Source organism: Myotis lucifugus, unplaced genomic scaffold (assembly GCF_000147115.1).
Source record: "Myotis lucifugus unplaced genomic scaffold, Myoluc2.0 scaffold_1049, whole genome shotgun sequence".
NCBI lineage: Eukaryota > Metazoa > Chordata > Mammalia > Chiroptera > Vespertilionidae > Myotis > Myotis lucifugus.
In genome coordinates, this window is record NW_005872097.1 from 1 (window position 1) to 22966 (window position 22966).

The following is a 22966-nucleotide window of genomic DNA, read 5'->3' on the forward strand; positions in this document are numbered from 1 at the left end:
TCCTGTTCTCGTTCCTCTGGGAGAGTGAGTCATGCGCAGCAGACTATGCCCGAGACTCTGCGCTGTCAGAGCTTGCTGCTCTGAGGCGGACGAGACGTGCCTGGCAGCGCAGCTCTCCTGCTCGCAGTCCACGTCCCAGCGCGTGTGCTCTCTGAGGGGACACTGCGGGTCTGCACCGTCGTCAAGTCAGAGGGAAAGCCTTTGTGATGAATGCGGCACGCGTGTGTGTCCGTTTGGTACTGTAGCGTCTGTTAGCGATCCACATTGTGAACGCTGACTCAGGTGAGCTTCATGGAATGGGAAAAGCAGGTAAATCTCTCTTTTTAAAAAATACTGTTTTATTATTGATTTCAGAGAGGAAGGGAGAGGGAGAGAGAGATAGAACATCAATAATGAGAATCATGGATCCGCTGCCTCCTGCACGCCCCCTACTGGGGACTGAGCCCGAAACCCGGGCCTGTGCCCTCACCGGGAATCGAACCTGGACCTCCTGGTTCGTAGGTCGATACTCAACCTCTGAGCCACGCCAGCTGGGCGAATCTCGCTCTTTTGACGCCAAATCGAATCCCAGTTCTACTGGCTGTGACCTGGAGCAAGTCCACGCGCTGTGGCGGCGCTCCGTGTCCTCCCGGCGTTTGGGCCTGGCGCCTGCCCCCCTCACCTGGCCAGGCTGCGAGGCCCCGTGCCAGGGAGGGTCGGTCACGGGTCTTCACTCACCGCTGTCTTCTCCCGCTTTCCCTGGCAGTTTCCTTACGCCGCCCCACCTCCCCAGGAGCCAGTGAAGACGCTGAGAAGCCTGGTCAACATCCGCAAGGATACACTGCGGCTCGTCAAGTAAGTCCGCAGGTCCCAGCGCTCCATGGGGTCAGGGCCAGGGCCCCCTGCGGGCAGCCCGCCCCGCAGAGCCGCGCAGAGCAGGGGTGCCGGCCCCAGAGCCTGACCCGCTCCTGCTTAGGTCGGGCTCTGCATCAAGACTGTTCGGCTTCACCTCGTCGTCCGTGAGGGCGAGCCCTGCCCCTTCCCTGGCAGCCGCCATGCAGCTGAATTTCTTTTAAAAGAAGAATTATTGGGAGAGAGAGTGAATCTTGCAGAGACCTCCACAAGCCTGTGTAAAGAGGAGCTATTTGAACTTGGAATAGGAAGTCCGTATTCATTGATTATATTTACTTTTAAATTTATTCTTAACCTCATACACCCAGAGTGCCCGGGTCGGCTGCTTCCGGCCCATCATTATTAATTGTCCCTGATCTGCCTTCTCTCTGCTGTCCCTGAGACAGTGTCAGTCGTTTTGTGTTTTTTTTAAAAATATATTTTTATTGATTTCAGAGCGGAAGGGAGAGGGAGAGAGAGATAGAAACATCAATGATGAGAGAGAATCATGGACTGGCTGCCTCCTGCACGTCCCCTACTGGGGATCGAGCCCACAACCTGGGCATGTGCCCTTGACCGGAATTCGACCCTTCAGTCCACAGGCTGGCGCTCTATCCACTGAGCCACACCGGTGAGGGCTTCAGGGTCGGTTTTAAGCAGATGCTGCCTCTGCTAAGGCTCGAGCTCCCCGGGGGAAAGATAGGTTTGAAGAGGCGGAACGGGGAGTGGAAACTATGTCAACTATGTGACTAGAACCTTCGATTCCGATGAAAAGTAAACATAGATGAAGTCGGGCAAAGGCGCAAGGACGCTGGCTGTCGAGTCGTGAAGTATCAGCGACACCGCCCGCCCGGCGGCAGTGACGTCCTCCGCCGTCATCCCCGAGGAGGGCGGAGGGCGGGGCTGAGGACCGCAGAGCAGCCCACAGTATGTTAAGGTTTTGAAAAAGGGATACAGTTTAAATGCTGGCTTGCTGCCCGCCAAACGCTGAGGCCCGGTGCTTGCAGGTGCGCCGAGGAGGTGAAGACCCCGGGGGCCGAGGCCGGCAGAGCCAAAGTCCACTACAACGTGGAGTTCACCTTCGACACCGACGCCCGCGTGGCCATCACCATCTACTACCAGGCCACCGAGGAGTTCCAGAACGGCATCGCCAGGTACGGACGGACCGGGGGCCGCCTCCTCCCGGCCAGCTCAGGGCCCGTGCCTCGTGCGCTCACAGGCGAGATCTGGCTCTAGAACGTGGACTTTCTTCTGCAGACCCTACTTCTTCTTTTTTTTTTTAAAAAAAAATATTTTTATTGATTTTTAAAGAGGAAGGGAGAGGGATAGAGAGATAGAAACATCCATGATGAGAGAGAATCATTGATCAGCTGCCTCCTGCACACCCCCTACTGGGGATCGAGCCCGCAACCGAGGCATGTGCCCTTGGTCGGAATCGAACCTGGGACCCTTCAGTCTGTAGGCCGACGCTCTATCCACTGAGCCAAACCGGCTGGGCTCTACTTCTTTTAAAAAAAAATATATTTTTGTTGATTTCAGAGAGGAAGGAAAGGGAGAGCGAGATAGAAACATCACTGATGAGAGAGAATCATTGATCGGCTGCCTCCTGCTCGCCCGCTATTGGGGATCTAGGTGCAACCCAGACGTGTGCCCTGCCTGACTGGGAATCAAACCGTGACCTCCTGGTCCATAGACTGATGCTCACCCACTGGGCCACGCTGGCCGGGCATAGAGACCCCACTTCTGCCCGTTTCCCTTTAAGTTGGGCCATGTGGCTGCCGTGGCAGGTGGCAGCGGGGCCTTCAGGTCGTTCCGATGCTGTTGGAACCCTGTGAAGCGACCCTGGTGGCCGGTGGCTGCATAGGCGAGTTTAATCGCATTCCCCAGCCGAGCCGAGGACGTAGGTGACAGGTCTGGTCCGTAGGTGTCATTCCCGGCGCCTGTAGGTGACTAAGAGCAGACATGAGGGAGGAAATGGCAGGGCCGCCCGGGCCACACACTGACTCTTGCTTTGCTCCCGACTTTGACCGATAGCTACATCCCCAAAGACAACAGCCTGCAGTCGGAGACGGTGCACTACAAGCGCGGGGTGTGCCAGCAGTTCTGCCTGCCCTCCCACACCGTGGACCCCTCCGAGTGGGCCGAGGAGGAGGTGAGCCCCCCTGTGGGGAGAGGACGCGGGGCAGTTCCCCACGGGGGGCCTGGATGGGCCACGGCCAGCTGCAAAGGGACTGCCTGCCAGGCGCTCAGAGGTCAGGTTCACCTTCAGCCCGTAACGCCTTCACACCCTAAGGATACGCCCAACCTCAAACTTTCCTCTTCCAAACCAGCCCGTTAGCCCGGGGCGTTTCAAAAAAACCACGCTCAGAGAAAAGAACTGGAGGCTACAAGGCTGTGCCTCTAGGAGATTTTAAAGAGAAACTGGTGGCCGTCCGTCAAAGGGACAGGGGTAGTGACGAGGCTGTGGAGGAGCAGAGATGAGATTCGTTTAAAAAATATATCTATATCTATGTCTATATCTATATCTATATCTATATGTTTACTTTTCAGAGAGGAAGGGAGAGGGGGAGAGAGAGAGAAACATGAATGATGAAAAACAAGAACATTGATTGGCTGCCTCCTGTACGCCCCCTACTGGGAATCCAGCCCAAAACCGGGGCGTGTGCCCTGACCTGGAATCGAGCCGTGACCTGCTGGTTCATAGGTCGGTGCTCACCCCCGAGCCCCACCGGCGGCAGAGATGAGGTCCTTGGCCACGCCCACCTTTCCGACGGGCCCTGCGCCACTGCAACATGAGCTTTGTTCTTCCTCCCTCTGCTTTCCCTCCAGCTCGGCTTCGATCTGGACCGGGAGGTCTACCCGCTGGTGGTCCATGCGGTGGTGGACGAAGGAGACGGTATGGACGCCCTGTGTCTTCTTTGGCCGGCACGCTGCCCGTGGGTGGCCCAAGGCCTCCGTGGGTGCCAGGCAGTGTCTGCACCCCCCTCCCCCACTCCTGTTCCCGAGGCCCGCGGCGGACAGGGACACCCGGGTTCCATAACGTGCCCATCGTGATGGCAGGAGCCGCGGGGAGTCGGGGAGGGCCGGCGGCGGCGGGTGCGTCGCTTGGTTTGCCTCTCCATCCTGTGCCTTCTTTCCTTCCAGAGTACTTCGGCCATTGCCACGTGCTGCTGGGCACTTTCGAGAAGGTGAGTGAGTGGCTTTCCAGGGCCTCACCCCACAGGTTCAGCTCTCCCGGGAGACGGGCAGCCTGGTCCCGGCTGCCTGAGCTCAGCAGGTGGCGCTGGCCCGGGGGCTGGGGCTGGCGGGGGGAGATCACCACACTGGGGGCTGCACGGGGCCGAGCTCCAGCTCTGCCACCAACTGTGCTTGACCTTCCACCCCGAGGCCTCCTTTCCTCTCCTCCAAAGGGAAGGGTCAGACCAGACCTGGGACGGCCCTGCCCCCCCGGGAGCCTGCAGTCCCCACGGCGGGGCCCCCAGGCCACGTGCGGCTGAGAGAAGTCGCAGTGAACACGGGGCCGCCTGGCCTGCGCCCTGGTCATCACTGCCTGTTCTCCTTGCAGCACACGGACGGCACCTTCTGTGTCAAGCCCCTCAAGCAGAAGCAAGTGGTGAGTCCTGAGGGCCGGGCTGCTGGCGTCCCCTCTCTCCTCTCTTCTTTCTCTCTCTCTCTCTTTCTTTCTCTCTCTTTTTTAAATATAATTTTATTGATTTCAGAGAGGAAGGGAGAGGGAGAGAGAGAAAGGTCAGTGATGAGAGAGAATCATTGGTCAATCCAGGCACGTGCCCTGACCGGGAATCGAACCGTGACCTCCTGGTTCATAGGTCAACGCTCAACCACTGAGCCACGCCGGCGTTTAAGAGAGGTTGTAGGAGAGGCAGAGGAGGTACTGCCTGGATTGGCTGGCTGGCTGGGGAAGCTCAGGGAAAACGGCTTTTCTGTAGCTAGAGTCGTGTTAGTGACAGACTGTCAGACTGGCGGGTGGGATATGACATCAGTGACAGGCCAGGTCTCGGGATGAATTCAGAGGCCAGGCAGAGGGGCGGGGCCTGGATTAGGGAAGCCAGGGACGGGCCAGCCTCAGCACTGCTGGGGCCAGACTCGTGGGAGTGAGCCTGGGTGTTGAAGTTGGAGTTTTAAGAAACAGGAGCTGCCCTGGCCGGTTTGGCTCAGTGGATAGAGCGTCGGCCTGAGGACGGAAGGGGCCCAGGTTCGATTCGGGTCAAGGGCACATGCCCGGGTTGTGAGCAAAATCCCCAGTAGGGGGCGTGCAGGAGGCAGCCGATCCATGATTCTCTCTCATCATTGATGTTTCTGTCTCCCTCTCCCTCTCCCTTCCTCTCTGAAATCAATAAAAATATATTTTAAAAAAAGAAAAGAAACAAGGGCTAGAGGGTGCTTTTGCAGCGTGTTGGAGACGGGCAGCTCCCCTCCGATGCCTCCCTTCTGTCTTCCCCTCCCCCCTTTCCCTTACCCACTTCTCCTCTGTCTTTCTCTCCCCCTCCTTTCTCCTTGCGATGTGTGAACCTCACGTTTATTTCGTAGCTGAGGTTACATTGTGCTGATCTTCTCCCGCCCCGTTCTAGTCTCCCCCTTTCTTTGCTGCGGGCGATGGTGAGGGCAGGGCAGCGGCATGCCAGTCTGAGCGTGTGTGTCCCTGTTGGAGGGAAAATCAAACAGCTGGTTTTGCTTCTCAACAAGAGAGCCGCCGTGGAGAAAGCATCCTCGGCTTGTCCCGGCCTTCCGTCGTCACCGCCGTGAACCTGCGGCCCTCAGCCCGTCGCCACGGCAGGGGCGTGTGTGGCCGCTCCTATCTGTGCGAGGGTCAGCCTGCCCTGGAACTCTCTGTGTTTGCCGTGCAGGTGGACGGGGTCAGCTACCTGCTCCAGGAGATCTACGGGATCGAGAACAAGTACAACACGCAGGATGCCAAGGCGAGTGCCGCCCGGTGCGCTGCCTGTCCTCCCGAGGGGCAGCGAGGAGCCCCGGTCAAGCCGGGGCCGGGAGGCCGGGCGCCGCCCTCGCCGTCAGCTCGGGCCCAGAGGGTGTTTCCCGCCCCTCGTTTCAGATGACTGTCCTTAAATCGCTCTGGGTTAGTCTCTGAGTCCCCGCCCCACCCCCCGCCGTTAGCCGGCTGGGCTTTCCGGATGCTGATTATTAAACCCGTCTTATCCCCGTGGGGTCTGCTCGGCCCCACGGCCCAGCCGGTCAGAGGCAGGTCAGCCTCACAGTGTGAGCTTGAGAGAAGCTCCCGGAGTCAGTGACCCCGAGTGTGAACGCACTGGGTAACCTGTGAAGTCCGATGTAAGTGTAAGCTTCTGTTCCTATTCCTTTTTTAAATATATATATATATTTTTATTGATTTCAGAGAGGAAGGGAGAGGGAGAGAGAGAGAAACATCAATGATGAGAGAGAATCATGGACCGGCTGCTTCCTGCACGCCCCCCACTGGGGATCGAGCCCACAACCCGGGCCGGTGCCCTGACCTCCTGGTTCATGGGTCGATGCTCAGCCCTGAGCCGCGCCGGCCGGACTGTTCCCATCCCTGGTCTAGCGAGTGTGCGTCCTTGTCCTTGGCTCAGTGTCCGCTCCCCGGCAGGTGGCTGAGGACGAGGTGAGTGACAACAGCGCCGAGTGCGTGGTGTGCCTCTCGGACGTGCGGGACACCCTCATCCTGCCCTGCCGCCACCTCTGCCTGTGCAACACCTGCGCCGACACCCTGCGCTACCAGGCCAGCAACTGCCCCATCTGCCGCCTGCGTAAGCCCCGCGGGGCAGGGGTGGCGGGGTCTGTCCCACCCCCGCACCCACGTGGCCTGACGGCCCCTCTCCTCCTCCGCAGCCTTCCGGGCGCTGCTGCAGATCCGAGCCATGAGGAAGAAGCTGGGCCCCTTGTCCCCGACCAGCTTCAACCCCATCATCTCCTCCCAGACCTCCGACTCGGAGGAGCCCTCGGTGAGTGGGGCTCAGAACCGCGCCCCGTGAAGCCAACAGGGAGGTCTCCTCGCTGCCTCCTCTCGCCTTGGCCCCTCATTTCCGTGCCTTTGCGGGGTGTGGGCAGTAAGCTGGGTGAGCCCCTGTTGCCTTGAGACCAGCCTGTAGTGTAAGGTTGGGAATTTGGTGTCCTGATGGTGGTGGCCATGCCTAGAGCCTCCCCCACTTCCCCCCTGTGGGCCCCCCTTTCTCCGGGACTCCCCCAAGCAGAAGCAAGGGGGTGGTCGTCTTAGGTTAGGATATAGTTTACTGTCTTTATCTGAGTCCTCGCAGGAGGTAACTGGTTTTATTTTTCTGGGTTTTTTTAAAATATATTTTTTATTGATTTCACAGAGGAAGGGAGAGGGAGAGAGAGAGAAACATCAATGATGAGAGAGAATCATTGATCAGTTGCCTCCTGCACACCTCACACTAGGGATCGAGTTCCCTGACCGGGAATCAAACCGTAACCTCCTGATTCTTAGGTCAATGCTCAACCACTGAGCCACACCGGCCGGGCGGTAACTGGTTTTCTTTATCCCTTTTGGTGGGGTCAGGGGCGGGGAGCCGAGCATATGAAGGTATCCCCCTCCGTTTCAGGGTGCAAGGCAGGGTGTCGGGGTGAAGCCTCAGAGCAGATACTGACTTGCTTTAGATTCCCACGCTAGACGTACCATCCAGTGAGCGGTACGGGGATAATTACTTAGCTATCTGGGGAGGAAAAGTCAGTGTGGCTTTACTCCTTACCAGATAACAGATTGCACATGGAGTAACAGTGAACTGTACTCCAAACAAAGCAAACCAAGCAGAACGTTAAAGGGCTGGAATGAATTACCGGTCACTCTCCGGTGGACTTTGGACGGGAGAGGGCTCGCTAAAGTGGAACAGGACAGACAAAGACGGTGCACATTTCACCACGTAACAGATTTAAATTTCAGCCCGGCTGATGCGGCTCAGTGGTTGCACGTCGACCCAGACACCAAAAGGTCACCGATTCAATTCCCGGTCGGGGCTCATGCCCAGGTTGTGGGCTCAGTCCCCCATAGGGGGCGTGCAGGAGGCAGCCCATCCGTGTTTCTCTCTCCCTCTCCCTTCCTCTTTCTCTAAAAACAAAAACAATAAAAACAAAACATAGGAGCTTTAAAATTTTTTGAATTTCAGATGAATAGCACATGACCAAGATTGAAAGGCAAACAACCACCCATTTAAAGAAAAAAATGTCTTCACGACATTTACAAGGGAGGAAAGGCCGTGTCTCGGCTGTAGCTCCTGTGAATAAAACAGATAAAAATGTTCAAAGGGTTTCAAAACGCAGTTCTCAGAAGCGGGAGCACAGCATTGCTTTCAGCCTCAGCCACATTAAAAACCAACAATACGCAAATTAATGGGAGACACCGTTTTCACCCTTCAAATTAAAAAAACCTCTTTAAAGACACTCCAGGCTGGCAGAACTAAGTAGGTTTTCTGTTCTGCTTTGAGGAGTGAAACTAGAAAAATCGTTGAAAAAAATTTTTTTAAAAAGCCTGTGTATGTCAAGAGCCTTAAACACGATTATACGAGGTAATCTAGGGCCTAAGAATTTAATACCAAGAAAATGATCTGAAAAAAGATTCAGGCACTAGGACATCCCTCAGACTGTTCACAGTCGGAAATGTCGACACAGCTGAGTAGCCAGCCCCGGTGGGACCAGGAGCTTGCGGGGTCGGTGAGAAGGGGACGCGTGTGAAGGAAAACATGTGTCAGGTGACGTACGCAGGATATAAAGTTGTTATTCACAGATAGGTTGTAGCTGTGCAAACAGGACAGAGGGAAAAATTGGAAGAAAATACACAGAATGCTAATAAAATTATTACTTTGGGTGACTTGATTATTGATGGTTTCCCCCCTCCTTTCTACTCTTTTTTTTTAATCCTGACCCGAGGATATGTTTATTGATTTTAGAGAGAGAGAAAGAGACAGACATCGATGTGAGAGAGAACATCGATTGGTCGCCTCCCGCAACACACCCCAACCAACACATCCCAACCAACACACCCCAACCAACACATCCCAACCAACACACCCCAACCAACACATCCCAACCAACACATCCCAACCAACACACCCCAACCAACACACCCCAACCAACACACCCCAACCAACACATCCCAACCAACACACCCCAACCAACACATCCCAACCAACACACCCCAACCAACACACCCCAACCAACACATCCCAACCAACACACCCCAGCCGGGGCTTGAACCTGCAGCCCGGGCATGTGCCCTGGCGGGGAATCGACCCGGGACCTCTGGCCTGAGCCCCGCGGTCTGGCTAACGAGCTCTCCCACCGTCTGACCCCCTAGTCCTCCGAGAACATCCCGCCGGGCTATGAAGTGGTGTCCCTTCTGGAGGCCCTCAACGGGCCCCTCACCCCGTCCCCCGCGGTCCCTCCACTGCACGTGCTGGGCGACGGCCACCTCTCAGGAATGCTGCCCGCCTACGGCAGCGACGGCCACCTGCCCCCCGTCAGGACCCTCTCCCCGCTCGACCGCCTGCCCGACGGCAGCAGCCAAGGACTCAAGCTCAAAAGGAGTCTCTCCAAGTGAGTCGCCGGCACGCGCCCGCCCGTGTGGGCCTGGGGTCCTTGGCGGGGTGCTCCCAGCCACCCCCCACCTCCTCAGCGCCGCTCCCCACCTGGGTGCCCGGGCAGGGTGGGCCCGCTGGGCCGTTCCCAGAGCGTCTCGTTTCCAGAAGACCCGGGGCTGATCCCTGGGGGAGCTAACCCCGGCCCTTAGGAGAGGAAGGTAAGGTGGCAGGCGCGGATGTAGGGGGACCAGATAGACAAATCCATTAGGCGTACTGTTGGGGGGAGGTCCAGGGAGGTCCAGGGCATCATTTAGTCCAGCGAGGGCGAACCTTTCGAGCTCGGCGTGTCAGCATTTTGAAAAGCCCTAACTTAACTCTGGTGCCATGTCACATATAGAAATTTTTTGATATTTGCAACCATAGTAAAACAAAGACTTATATTTTTTATATTTATTTTATATATTTACATGCCATTTAACAAAGAAAAATCAACCAAAAAAATGAGTTCGCGTGTCACCTCTGACACGCGTGTCATAGGTTCGCCATCACTGATTTAGTCTGAAGACTAAAGCAACCTTGGGATTTGTATCTTTTAGGCATTTAAACCCAACGAGGCCCAGACTGATAAGCTTTCTGCTGCAGCGTCAAGGAAGGCAGCTTATACACTAGGGGTGGGGAACCTTTTTCCTGCCAGGGGCCATTGGATGTTTATAGCATCACTCTCGGGCCATGCAGAATTAAAAATTAGCTGCTGTATCTGGTCAAACATTTCATTAACTCACTCCTACTGCCTTGGCGGGGCCAGACCAAATGATTCCTTCGAGGGCACGGCCCGCAGGCCGGACGCTCCCCACCCCTGTTATAGATGAAAATATTAAGACAGCAGAAATGTCAGTGGTTTTTCCCAAGTTTACACACACGTTATGGAAGAAGCTGAAGAGAAAACTCAGATGTTCTGATGCCCACGAGCGGGCTCCGTCCCTCCCAGTGCTCTGCCCACCTCCCCGCGCCTTAGGGTTTGGGGTGCTCCGCGCGGTCCGCCCCTTCCTGCGGGGTCTGGTGGGAACGTGCCGTTCTCCCGGCCCAGCTGCTGTTCCCTCCGACAGGTCCATCTCCCAGAATTCCTCGGTGCTGCACGAGGAGGAAGACGAGCGTTCCTGCAGCGACTCGGAGACGCGCCTCTCTCCGCGGCCGGCCGCGCAGCAGCCGGGAGAGGTAGCCTGCACCGCCCTTCCTTTCGTGGGGTCGGACTCCAGTGCGTGTCGGATTCCCGGTCAGGGCCACCTGCTGTCATTCATTCGTCAACACCTTTTTTTAATTTTTATAAATATGTTTTTATTGATGTCAGAGAGGAAAGGAGAAGGAGAGAGAGATGGAAACATCAATGATGAGAGAGAATCATGGATCGGCTGCCTCCTGCACACTCCACACCGGGGATGGAGCCCGCAACCCAGGCACGTACCCTGACCGGGAATCGAACTGTGACCTCCTGGTTCATAGGTCGACCCTCAACCACGGAGCCACACCGGCCGGGCCGCCAAACACCTTTTGAACCCTCTCTGAGACAGCGGCAGAGGTTTTGTTCAATTTATTTATTCATGAGCCTGTGACTTACCTGTGCTATTCCGTCTGCTGAGGACAGCAGCAGTGAGGAGACCGCCAACCCCTGCCTGGTGGCGCTTATGTTCTTGATGGTGGGGTGGGAGTGGCCCAAAAGGCAGTAAGTGAAAAACGTGTGTCCGAGGGCGCTGTGTTCGCTGTGGCAGAGGAGGGAGGGAGAGGGTGTCGAGGCCAGAGGTGGGGTTGCTGTCTTTACGGAGTGGCCTGTGAACACAGACCGAGGGAGGCGCGAGAGCCAGCGATGCAGGCATCCCAGGAAAGGGTGCGGGCACAGGACACGCTGGGAGGACGTGTGGAGGAGGGAAGGAGGTGGGGTTTCCTGCCTGTGCCCCCCTCACAGGTTCTAGGTAACACAGGCGCATTGCACCCCCTCTCGGCAAGGCAGTGAGCTGGGTCTGGGAGCAGGCGGAGGTGACAGCAGGGTCCCGCCCTCAGGAGCGTGAGGACTAGTGGGGACAGGACATGTGCAGTGGCTGCCACAGAGTCGTTGCTCAGTTAGGTGTTGTTTGAATGAATGCATGAATGAATGAATGAATGAATGAATGAATTTAACGATAGGAGACAAGTGTGCCCAAGGCAGGGACCGTCAGCGCTGGGCCAGAGGTGGGAGAGATGGCACGTGAAGGAAACCGTGAGTGAGAGAGAGGACGGGCGTGGAGTAGACGTGGGGATTCTTAGAAATGAAGAGAAAAGGGAGAGAAACGCTGGGGATGGGGAGACGTCCAGGCTGTGGGCAGGTCAGTGGTCCCGTGAGAGCTTTGTGTCCCGAAGGCCCACCTGCTGGGGAGAGTCGATGGATTGGGGGAGACAGACTGAGCCTGGGTGGGAGGGAGCCCAGAGCTGGGATCGCAAAAGCACGCTGGGCCCGGCTTTCGTGGCTCAGTGGTTGAGCACCGACCTATAAACCAAGAGGTCACTAGTGCGTTTCCTGGTCAGGACACCTGCCTGGGTTGTGGGCTCCATCCCCAGTGGGAGGCGTGCAGGAGGCAGCCGATCAATGATCCTCATCATTGATGTTTCTATCTCTCCCTTCCTCCCTGAAATCAATAAAAATATATTTTTTTTAAAAAAAAGAAAAAGCACGCCGGCCTGGAGAAAAGAGAATGGGCTGTGGAGCTAGAACCCCTAGGACTTCGCACCTGCCGGGGGTGCTGGGGGCGCCAGCCCAGCTGGCTGACGGGTGGGGTGTCAGGGCAGGGCGGGCCGGGGAAGGGGCTGCTGTGTGAGCCGACTGAGCTGGAACTAACCCGACATCCGAGTGGGGGTGCCCGGCGGGCGGGCGGGCGGCCTCTGTTGCTCTGTCCCTTCCCTTCAGAAGGAACGCTGCTTCTCATCCCGGGAACCTGGGCGTCCCCACGTCACAGCTGCCGGTGGCCTGTCACCTGAGCCCCGTCTTTGTGGGCCCGGCAGATGCTGTGCTGCGGGAGGATGAGCTGAGTGAGGTTTGCACCTCCCCGGGGAGCAGCATCCGGGCCAGGGCCGGAGACGGTGGTGACAAGAGAGAGACGGCCCTGCATGTGCTGATGTCGTGGCCGTGGCGTGGGGACCTCGGCCCCTCCCAGCGTCCCCTCGCCCTTCCTCCTGCCCTCGCGGTGTTTGACTTGTCCACCCTCCGTTGTTGCCCAGGAATGTGGCGTCACTCCAGACAGCGAGAATCTCACCCTGTCGTCATCAGGGGCCATTGACCAGTCATCTTGCACGGGGACGCCTCTCTCTTCCACGATTTCCTCCCCAGAAGGTATGCGAGGGAGCGGGGAAGGCGAGGGAGTGGGGAGGGTGGCACGTCCCCCCCGCAAGCCCAGTCCTCAGCCCTGTGTTTCCTCCGGAGCAGACAGACCCTGGGCAGCGAGTTAACACCTAAGCTGGTGACCAGCAGGCCCCTCTAGAGGGGGAGGGGACTGGCTGTCCCCGGGGCGAGCTGGGGGACAGCACTGTCTTACCCCCCGTCCTGCACGTCCCTGGTCCCCGAGTGAGTTCTGAGCTCTGAATGCGAAGGAGCAGAGCCCTGGAAAACCTTCAGTCCGGCCCGGCCGCGTGGCTCAGTGGTGAGCGTGGGCCTATGAACCAGGAGGTCACGGCTCCATTCCCCGTCAGGGCACAGGCCCAGGTTGTGGGCTCAGCCCCAGTGGAGGGTGTGCAGGCGGCAGCCGGTCAGTGATTCTCTCTCATCATTGATGTTTCTCTCTCTCTCTCCCTCTCCCTTCCTCCCTGAAACCAATAAAAACATATTTTTAAAAAAGGATAAAAAAGAAAACCTTCCATCTAAAACCCCTTCGGTGACGGGGAGGCCAGGCCACTGTGGCCTCGCTGAGCGGGGCAGGGACGGGGCTCGGCTCCTTGCTCAGCTCCAGAGCCCGTGCCGACCCGTCTCCTCCTTCTCCTCCCGTCTCCACAGACCCTGCCAGCAGCAGCCTGGCCCAGTCGGTCATGTCCATGGTGTCCTCCCAGAGCCAGCACTCGCAGCTCAGCACCGACACGGTCTCCTCCATGTCCGGCTCCTACATCGCCCCCGGCACGGGCACGGGCACGGGCACGGAGGACGAGGGAGAGGCGCTCCCCTCCCCGCTGCCCACCAGCAGGGCCGCTTCCGAGGAAGGAGAGGTAAGGGCAGGGCACGGGGCCTCTCCGTGTGACATATCCGAGCAGCTCCCGCAAGGTGCGCCCGGGGCACCTGGGAGCCCCCACCGTGCTGGGAAGGGGAGCCATGGAAATGGGGGAATAGAACCCAGGGCTCCCCCCTCAGGCCTGACTCTGCGGGGCACCACTTTTTTTTGTTGTTGTTAATCTTCACCCAAGGATATTTTTCCATTGATTTTTTAGAGAGTGGGATAGAGAGGGAAAGACAGAGAGAAACATTGATACGAGAGAAACACATCAATTGGTTGCCTCCTGCACACGCCCTGACCAGGGCCGGGGCTGGGGAGGAGCCTGCAGCCGATGTACATGCCCTTGACCGGAATCGAACCCGGGACCCTTTGGTCCACAGGCCGACGCTCTATCCACTGAGCCAAACCAGCCAGGGATGCTTGGCACCACTTCTGTCGCGAGGACGTGGTTGGGGTTTGCTGCAAGGCGGGTGAGCTGGGTGCCCCCAGAGCCGGCATGTCCGCACCTCCATTCCTGTTACTCTTGCAGGCGATGCCGGCGGCGTCTCCAGACAGCAACTTCGTGGGCCTCGCTGACGAGCAGGACGCAGAGGTAACCCCCACAGGGGGCGTGGTGCCCCTTCCAACCAGAGGTCAGAGGGTCCTGGTGCTGGCTGGGGACGCAGACGGGCGGGGCGCTGTTCCGGAACAATCCTCCCAGGTGGCGTTCGGGTCAGGCGTGCTGGGGAGGGACAGCAGCTGCACTAGGGGCGGGGGGTGTCCAGTTAGCAGAGGGCGCTGGTCTCGGGTTACAGACACGGAGTGGGCTTTGAGCACCTGTTTGTCCCTCATTCACTTAGTGACTCTTACACAGGTGACTGGGTCGCGGGTGCTGGCCGGCCCGGGGCCATGAAGGCCTGAGTGGCCTGGCCTCTGCCTGCCCCCCACCTTCTGTCCCCCCAGGCGGGGAGACGGGGTGACAATTCAGCGTGAGAAGTGCCTTGACCAAGGTGTCACAGGGCGGGCTCTAGAACTTCCCTTTTTTCCTCTAGAGCAGCGGTTCTCAACCTGTGGGTCGCGACCCCTTTGGCGGTCGAACGACCCTTTCACAGGGGTCGCCTAAGACCATCCTGCATATCAGATATTTACATTATGATTCATAATAGTAGCAACATTACAGTTATGAAGTAGCAACGAAAATAATTTTATGGTTGGGTCACAACATGCAGAACTGTGTTTAAAGGGCCAGAAGGTTGAGAACCGCTGCACTAGAACTTCTTCTTGAGCCGTATATTCTCAGAGGAGCGGCTGGATAGGGTTTGCGATGGGAAGGGGTTTCTGTGAGGTTGGGGTCTCAGCGCTGTTTCCACCTTAGAAAGCAGACGAGCTAACCCAGCACCAAGGCCATTGCCGGCATGTCCAGCTGCATCCGAACACGCCCCAGACCAGTCCCTCCCAAGCCGGCCGGCCCCTGCCCGGCCTCCCAGGCACCTCCAACTCCTACGCTGCCGCCGCCGGCCCTGCAGTTAAACACCGTGAGGGTCACTAGTTCGGGCTCCAGCCCGTGAGGGTGCAGTTGGCCCTTACACGGCACAGTTCGGGCCGCATTGTCCTGGAATCGGCTGTCTTTCGGGTCTGCAGTGGGGAGCCCTGTGGGCAGAGGCCGGCGGAGACGTGGCCGGCACCCCGACCCGCACTGTTCCAGGCCCACTGCGCTCCCGCTATGCTGTGCAGGCTCAAGCGCCTTCCTTCTGTTGTAGGGCAATGACGTCATGGAGGAAGACGATGGGTCCCCCACACAGGAAGACGGTAATCGACCTGCTCTTGGCTCCCCCTCCTCTGTCCTTCCCGGGTGTTCATTCACGGCCGCAGAGGGGGCCCTGGCGTGAGCGGGTGGCACTCCTCAGCCTGTGCCCCGGGAAGGTCACCTTCCTGATGGGTGGGCTGTCCGAGGACCGCAGTGCCCGCCCGGCTCGCTCGGGATGGGGGTGCAGCAGAGGACGGCTCCCCCTTTACGTGGAACACATTCCAAAGCTTCTCGGGGAGCTCCCACCGCCTGCCTTCCTGCTCCGGCCCCCCGCCGGGTCCCCCAGACCTCTCAGCGCCCCGAGTGCAGCAGCGGCGATGCTGTCTCCTCCGCGTGGGAGAGAGGACTCAGGCTGCGGGTTTGGTTTTGCTGTAGCGAAGGAGGCGGCTGACGTTGCCGGGACAGGGATCCCAGGAGCCAGCGGCACAGGGCAGGCTGGTCCGTAGCTGCCGGAATGGTTTTCTCAGGCCTCCAGGACGCCCTCCGGTGGAGCGGTGTGGTTTCTAGTGCGGACAAGAGGAGGGGTGGCCTGCAGAGAAGGGAGTGGGGAGAGGGGGTGGCGCTGGGCCTGGCCCCCCAGGGGATGGAACCCAGCTCTCCCCTCTGCTCTGAGGCGCCTCCACAGAAGGACACCTCCAAAGCAGACCCGACCCGCGGGGTGCAGACGCCACCCTCATCGCTTCTGCTTCAGCGCTGGCCGTTGCTTGGGGAGTTCAGGGTGCGCTTGCAGACTTGGCCACTCTGCTTGGCCAAGTCACCCTGAAGGAGGGGATGGCCGCCAGGCGGGGCCTCCGCCGCCCTCTGCACAACGAGGCCCATGACCTCAGTGCTCACGGCTCCCTTGGGGACTGTCCCCGACCCCCCGAATATCTGCTTCCGACAAGCTCAGGCCGCAGGTGCTTCCCCTATGACGTCGTGTAGCCCCCAGGGTGGGTCTCTGTGTCTTCCTTTCCCTTTCAGCAAGAAATAAAATAAGATAGAAAGAGGGAGCTTGAAAAAAATAACTGCTAAAACCCTACCCTCCCCCTCTCACACGTCCGTAGGTTTCTGGCCAGTCCCCTTAAAACGTCCTCAAAATAACAAATTCCATAAAGTCCCATAAGAAGATGGATCCTAACTGGGTGCATGTGGCGATTCTGACTTGATATGCAAACTTAGGGAACCTGTGAGACCGGCAATTGTTCTGGTATTTAGCATGTGCAGAGCCCTGTGGTCACAAGCACCCGACAGCACCCACAGACACAGGCAGGAGCAGGGCAGCTCCGCCGGCGGGTCCCCAGCTCCTCCCGCCCCTGGCAGAGCTCCCCGGCTGTTGGCAGCCCCCCTCCCCCAGGCTCCGCCTCCTGCGGAACAGTGGCTGGAAAGGGGCCAGTTAGGGAAAGGGACAGGCTAGGTCGGGAACGCGAACGTGCCCACACAGTTAGATTCCTTATTGTCCGCTCTTTACCCACTTAATTACTGTCTTTTTTTTTTTAAACACATGATCCGGTTTGTTTGTCTCCATCCTTAAGATGTTTACGTTCAGGACAGCAGAGCAGAGACGCACCCAGCGCGCCCGTCTAACTGCGTGAACTCCCTTACAGGCCAGAGGACGTGCGCGTTTCTAGGCATGGAGTGTGACAATAACAATGACTTTGACATCGCAAGCGTGAAAGCACTGGACAATAAGCTGTGCTCTGAGGTCTGCTTACCGGGTGAGTGGCAGTCTGCTGAACGTGACCTTGGTGGGAGTCGCTCCCCTGCTCACACCCCTGCTCTCACCCCGGGGCGCCCACCTCCTGCCCTGCGGCTCCTGCAGAAGCCTGGGCTGTGCTGGGATGCCGGAAGCTGCTGCTGAAAGGAAGTGTGTGCCCCGAGGGAGAAGGTCAGGCCGGGAGGAGGGAGCAGCTCTCCCTCTCCTTCCCGTCTTCCCCGTCTTCCTGACGGGCCCCTCCATCGCGATCTCGCAGATCCCATGGCGGGCGGCCTGGCCTGTGTCCCCCACAGGCGGTGTGGAAGGCAGCCGGAGCCCTTGCGAAGGGCATCCGTGGCTCCTCGGCAGGAAGGTGAAAGCCAGCGTGTTCTCGATGAGCGAGGGGCTCCAGTCGCCTTGTACTTTGTCAGCTCTGGATCCCAGAGGAGAGGTCAGGGCTGGAGGGTGACCGTGCCCCCTGGAGCCCTAACCTTACATTTCATCAGGGCTGTCAGGGCCCCTTCCTCCTCCTCACGGCGCTACCCGGAACCCAGGCCGACTTCCTGCAGAGGAGCCGCGGTACCAACCGGCGCGCGCTGCCCTCTTCCACCCGCGGTGCCCACGTGGGGGCTCCCCGAGCCGCTTCTCCAAAGCCCGGGCCTGCCCACGCGGACTCGGTCAGACCTGCCCGCCGGGTTTTACGGCAGACGCTGTCCCTCACACGTGTGCTCCGTCATCGCTCCGCCGGCCCCTGAAATGGAGACATTTCAACCTCAGAGCAGCCCCCTGGCATCGTGGTCCAGTGCTTTACGCGTTCCGCAAAGTGGCCACGGCTTTGGGGCCACACAGCCGCCTGTGGTTGCCACGCTCCATCGGCCTGGGAAGGACACGGTCCCGCAGGCTCGGGCCGCAGGGAGCCGGGCCTCGGAGGCGTGCCCTCCAGCCTTTCCGGGGCCCCTGGGTCAAGGTCTATGGAGGGCTGACCCAGGCCGGTCTGGACGTCACTTCCTGCCTCCCATCCCCGCCTCGCTTCTGTCTGTCCGTTCGTTTTCCACGGCTTTTTCGGTTCTCTGGTGTCCTGTAGGCTGTGTGTGGAGGCTCACGTTCGCTCTGTGCCAACACTGTCCTCCCGGCTACGCCGCCCGCCCCCGCGCTTGCTGGGCCTGCGCGCATCCCAGCGCCTCCTGCTTCGGTTCCATCCCTAACCGGCAAGGGCCCGTGTCCGTAGACTAGGATTTTTCCAAGAAAAAAAAACTTTTTGGGAGGATATATCCATTCCTGTTCCAGAAAAAGGGGGTGCTTCTGTGCAAGGATCCTGGGGCGGGTTGGTCCAGCTGCAGATGGCATCTCTGCCCTCGCTCCGCTGTGTGTCAGCTCACTGGGCATGCGTGTGTGGGAGAGAGTCTAGGTTCCTGTCCCCCTTGAGGGCCCCCCCCCACTTGTTGGCAGAGGGAGCTGCTGGGAGTTGTTGGAGCCAACCAAGCTGCTGGAAATGCGAGCGTATTCCCTCTGCTTCCGCCTCTTCCTCACCCTGCGCCAGCCTGCTGGTTGACATTCAGTCCGCTCTCGGGGTCGGGGAGGGGAGTGAGACTCGGAAGGGAGGAAGGGAGGGAGGACCCCTGGGGTTCCTTGTGGGGATCTGAGATTAAAGTGGGGTCACGGCTGAGACCAGACACACGAACCAAACCGAACGCTGTGATGTCTGTCGGGAGAGGGATTCGGTGTAAGCGCTTGAGGTGTCTGTCCATTGTCCCCTCACCAGAGGTCCGGGGCTCTTAGGACTCTGGTTCGGCCGGGAGCACCATGCGGGGAGCAAAGTGCTGGGGAACCCTCCGGAAGCGTCCGCTGGGTTCGTGACAGGCGTACCCGCTTTGGTAGGTCCCCTGGGATGGAGGGGCCTCGGCCTTAAGGTCAAACTTCCATCCCACGATGGAGATCCCGAGGTCCCTCCCCGCCGGCCGGCCGGGCTCCTCGGGCCTGTGGGCTCCAGACGGCTTCGCGGCCCTTGGTCTCTGTTTCCCTCTCCAAGCAGAGGGTGCCCCCCTCGAGGAGGGCCCATGAGAAGCAGAGCCGGGGGCACCCCACTCTCCCTGTCCCCATCACCCTCCATGCTCACGGGTGCTCGGCCGGGAGGCCCAGCCAGCTGGTGGCGAGGCCCACACAGGTCCCCATCCTCACCACTCGTCAGAGTGACGCCGACAGGGCACCTGTGCCTCTGAGCCCCTCTGGGGTTCTCGGGCCAGACGCCCAGGGGCAGAGGGGTGCCCCCAGGTTGTTGGAGAGGCTCTGCTCTCCAAGGGAGGGCAGCGAAGCGGACGGGGCAGGGTGAGCAGTTGGGAATTCTGAGACCAGCGAAGGAGTGGCGGGTCCAGGGGATCGGACGGGCTGTCACACGGGTGGCAGTGGGGGAGGGGGGGGCGGGGGACCAGCGGTTGTTCAGCGAACGCCTCTGGGAGATTGATGATGGGAACGAGCGCAGATGACGGGTTCAGTCCTGGAAACACTACAGTTTTGATGGCCGCATCGGGCAGCTGTGGGCGTAGCTAATGGAACTGAAAATGCCTGTGGAGGCCAGTGGGTGACCCAGACCAGGAGGCTCCTGGGGAAGGCGGCACTCGGTAGAGACTGAGGAAACAGCCAATTCACACACACACACCCAGAAACCTCAGTAAAGGGGTGCCCTGAACGTGCTCCCCAAATCCGCCTCTAGAGGTCTCTTCACTCACCCATTTCTGAGTCCCCCAAACGGGAATTGAAGGGAAGCGCCTTTACCTGTCTCCCTCTGAGAGTTTAAACCTCTGAGCCCCGTTTCCTGGCCGGAGTCTCCCCAGCATCCGGGTTCCTTTCTGTGGCCGAGCTCGCCCCCTGGACCGGGTGAGCAGAGGCAGCGTCCCCTGTCGGGAAAGGGCACCCCAGGCGCATGGGTAGCCCCAGGAGAGCGGACGCCAGCCCGAGAGTCTGGAGGCCGCCCCGAAGGCAGCGGTGTTGGCCGGGGAGGGTTCTAGAATGGCCGTGTCTGCGGCGAGGGCTCGTGTGAGCGCAGCAGGAGCCCGGCCCGCCGTCTCGGGCGGCGGCACCGTTTTGTTCTGTGCATGCGTGTGTGTCTTCGCTCCTGTTCACCATCTGCTTTTGGTCTTTCCCACCGCACAGCGCAGCTCCGGAGTCCTGCCCCCTAGACCCTGAGGACTAGGTATGCGACCCACCCCACTGTGTACATGACACAGCCTGTGCCGCCTCGGGGCTCCACGTCACGGGCGGCCTCGCCTTCCCTTCTTGGTCCTGCGCACGCAGAGTGCCGCCCTCGCAGGGAAGGAGCTGCTGACCCCCATCCCCGACGCCGGTACCCCAGGGACCAGCGGCCCCCCAATTCCGGCTGGGTGTGAGACACCTGAGGGTTTCCTTTCTGCTCACCCCTCTTCCCCGGGGCCCACCTCCCCGACTCTCAGAGCCCTGAAAGCATTATCGCCCAGCACGTTTCTTGGAAATAAGCAGTTGATGCTGCTTAACCCCAGAGCCTCTGCCGCCAGAGGGTGTGGTTGGCTGGCCTAGCCTGCGGCCGGCCCCCCACATTTGTGAGCGTCCCCCCTCAAACGTGAGCACAGCCAACCTCGGCCCCGCCCTGCAGAGTTGGTCGGCCCTGCTCAGGAGGTGGTCCAGGCACAGCGTGAGAAGTGGGGCGTCCATGCGGGCTGCAGGGGAGCCCTCCGACCCCTGGGCCTCATCTGGCAGGGGCGGGTGGGGGCTCTGCGGCTCGGAGTCCCGAGTTACGTCTTCCTCCTGCGCTGTGGGCAGCCTGGCCCTGCCTGTCCACGAGCGTCTCCCTGCGCGGATGGAGCCGGCCGTGGGCGGGGAGGGCGGGCAGGGGGAGATGCAGAGAGGGGAGCATGGGGGGACAGAGCCTGGGGCACTGGCTGTTGTGCACCTTCTGCCAGTGGGCGCCCCGCTCGGCGCTCTCCCCTGACCTCACCCAGTCCGCAAGCTCAGGCAGGAGCCGGGAGTGGAGCCCAGCCATCCTGACGGCAGGTTAGGCAGCCTGGGGAGTGAACAGAGGGGCAGTGGTGGGTGGGATGCAGAGTGCAAAGGAGAGAGAAGAGCCGCAGGGGCCTGAGGGGAGGGTGAGGAGTTTAGGGGTGACACCTATGGGACCCCCAGTTTCTCGGCTAGTGCCTCCTGAGGTGGATGGCACCGGCGGATAGCAAGCCTCGGCGGCTGCTCAGATCAAGAAGATGAAGAGCGGCAGGTGTGGGGACGGGGTGCTGAAGCCATGGCACTGCCCCCCCCCCATGTCTCTAGCACCCTGCTGGGCAGCCAGTCACTTCCTGCCCGCCCCCAGCAGACACTCGGGGTGCAAACACTTCTTCCCATCGGAGGAAAGCTCAGCTGGGCCCAGTTTCTTTCTCGTCCAGCATAGCACGTGGGCCGACTTCAAAACAAGGCACTAAAGTGGGTCCCAGGGCAAGTCCCAGGGCAAGTCCACAAAGCGAGAAACAGCCTGCGTGTCCCTCTGTCATGGGGCGCAGAGGCCCCGTGGGGCAGGGGCGCCCACCTCCCGCGCTGTGGCCGCGCACGCAGAGTTTCAGGTGACACGCATCCTGCCAGCCTCCACGCCGAGCTCCCGGCTGCCCTGCTGGAGACCCAGGGACCTGGCCGAGGTCTGGCCCTGTGACCTTGCTCTCTCTCCTCAGGCACCTGGCAGGCCGATGACAACGCGCTCAGTCGTCGGCACCCTCGGCGTCGGCGCCGGTCGTCCAGCAGCCTGGAGGATGCCGAGAGCGGGCGCTGCGTGTGGGGGCCTCTGGCCGTCTGAGAGCCCGCCCCAGGCCAGAGCCTCCTCCGGTCCCCGCATCCCATCCTGGACTCACTGGACCATGGCCTCCTGGGCATCCTCAGCGGGACACGTGGAGACTTTTACACCCACGTGCGAGCTGGGCGTGGAGGCCAGCCTGCTCCTCCCGGCCCCCAGCCTTCCATCACCAGGACCCCGGCCCTCTCCGAAGGGGCTGGACGCCTCCTTCCTCCTCAGAGACCCTCTGGAACGTTCCCACTGTATCTTGATCTTCAGGGGAGCCACGCCCACAGGCTGGCGTCTCGAGCATCTCTCTTCTCCGTGGCGGGTAGACCAGAAGGCTCGGAGTCTTAGCGGCTGCGTTGCAGGCGTTTTTAGGTGTCAGGGACAGCAACTCCAATTTGAAACCTCCAGTTCGGGGTGGATTTGAGGGAGACACGTGAGAAGGCAAAGCCATGTTGCACTGTATGCGGAGTTTCCTTCAAGGACAAGAGAAATGGTACCAGCCCACCAGACGGTTGGTTGAAAAGACAGTTCTTGCTTCCAGCAGGCGAGCTGGTCTAAGCCTCATGTCTTGCTTAGAGAGGAGGCCTTGGACCTGAGACATGCCCCCCCCCCCCCCAGTTACATGACCGCCCTCGGGAGGGTCTTAGATCAGGTACATCCGGGAAGGCCTGGGACTCCACCCTAAGGTGACATTTCAAAACACATTTGTGACCCCCTCTCTCCGGTGCGTGGAGCTGTCATCACGCTGGCCCTGTCCAGTGGTATTCTTACCCGTTTCCCGTCTCCACCCCGGTTTGTTCATAGTTGAAGAAACAGGCTGAGAGGGGGGTGGGCCAGGGACCCTCCAGCTGGTACCCAGGACTCCCCAAGGAAGCGGTACGGAGCGCTGAGCTGGGGGCCGGCAGTGGGCTCGCGCTGGTGGCAGGAGGCAGGGCCTTCACCCCTGGGGAGTCTCCCCGCGCCATGTTCCCCCCCCCACCCCCACCCCCGCCTTCCAGTCCTCCTGAGCCTGAGAGGGGCAAGGGGAGGGACTGCCTTCCACAGGCTCATTAGAGACTTAGAGTGTTCCAGTCA

General features: G+C 59.8%; 1 protein-coding gene across 1 annotated transcript; it reads left to right on the plus strand.

Annotated features, from left to right (window-relative positions):
• Nucleotides 1–669: 669 nt before the first annotated feature.
• On the plus strand, nucleotides 670–22611 carry LOC102429680 (E3 ubiquitin ligase RNF157; the record flags this gene model as incomplete). Its single annotated transcript, XM_006107173.3, has 17 exons — nucleotides 670–834; nucleotides 1878–2024; nucleotides 2905–3022; nucleotides 3700–3766; nucleotides 4015–4058; nucleotides 4436–4483; nucleotides 5736–5807; nucleotides 6473–6632; nucleotides 6715–6827; nucleotides 9194–9432; nucleotides 10523–10631; nucleotides 12663–12774; nucleotides 13432–13637; nucleotides 14172–14234; nucleotides 15382–15430; nucleotides 17012–17122; nucleotides 21786–22611. Coding segments are annotated over 17 exons (1945 nt in total), but the record flags the coding sequence as incomplete, so codon positions are not given.
• Nucleotides 22612–22966: the final 355 nt, after the last annotated feature.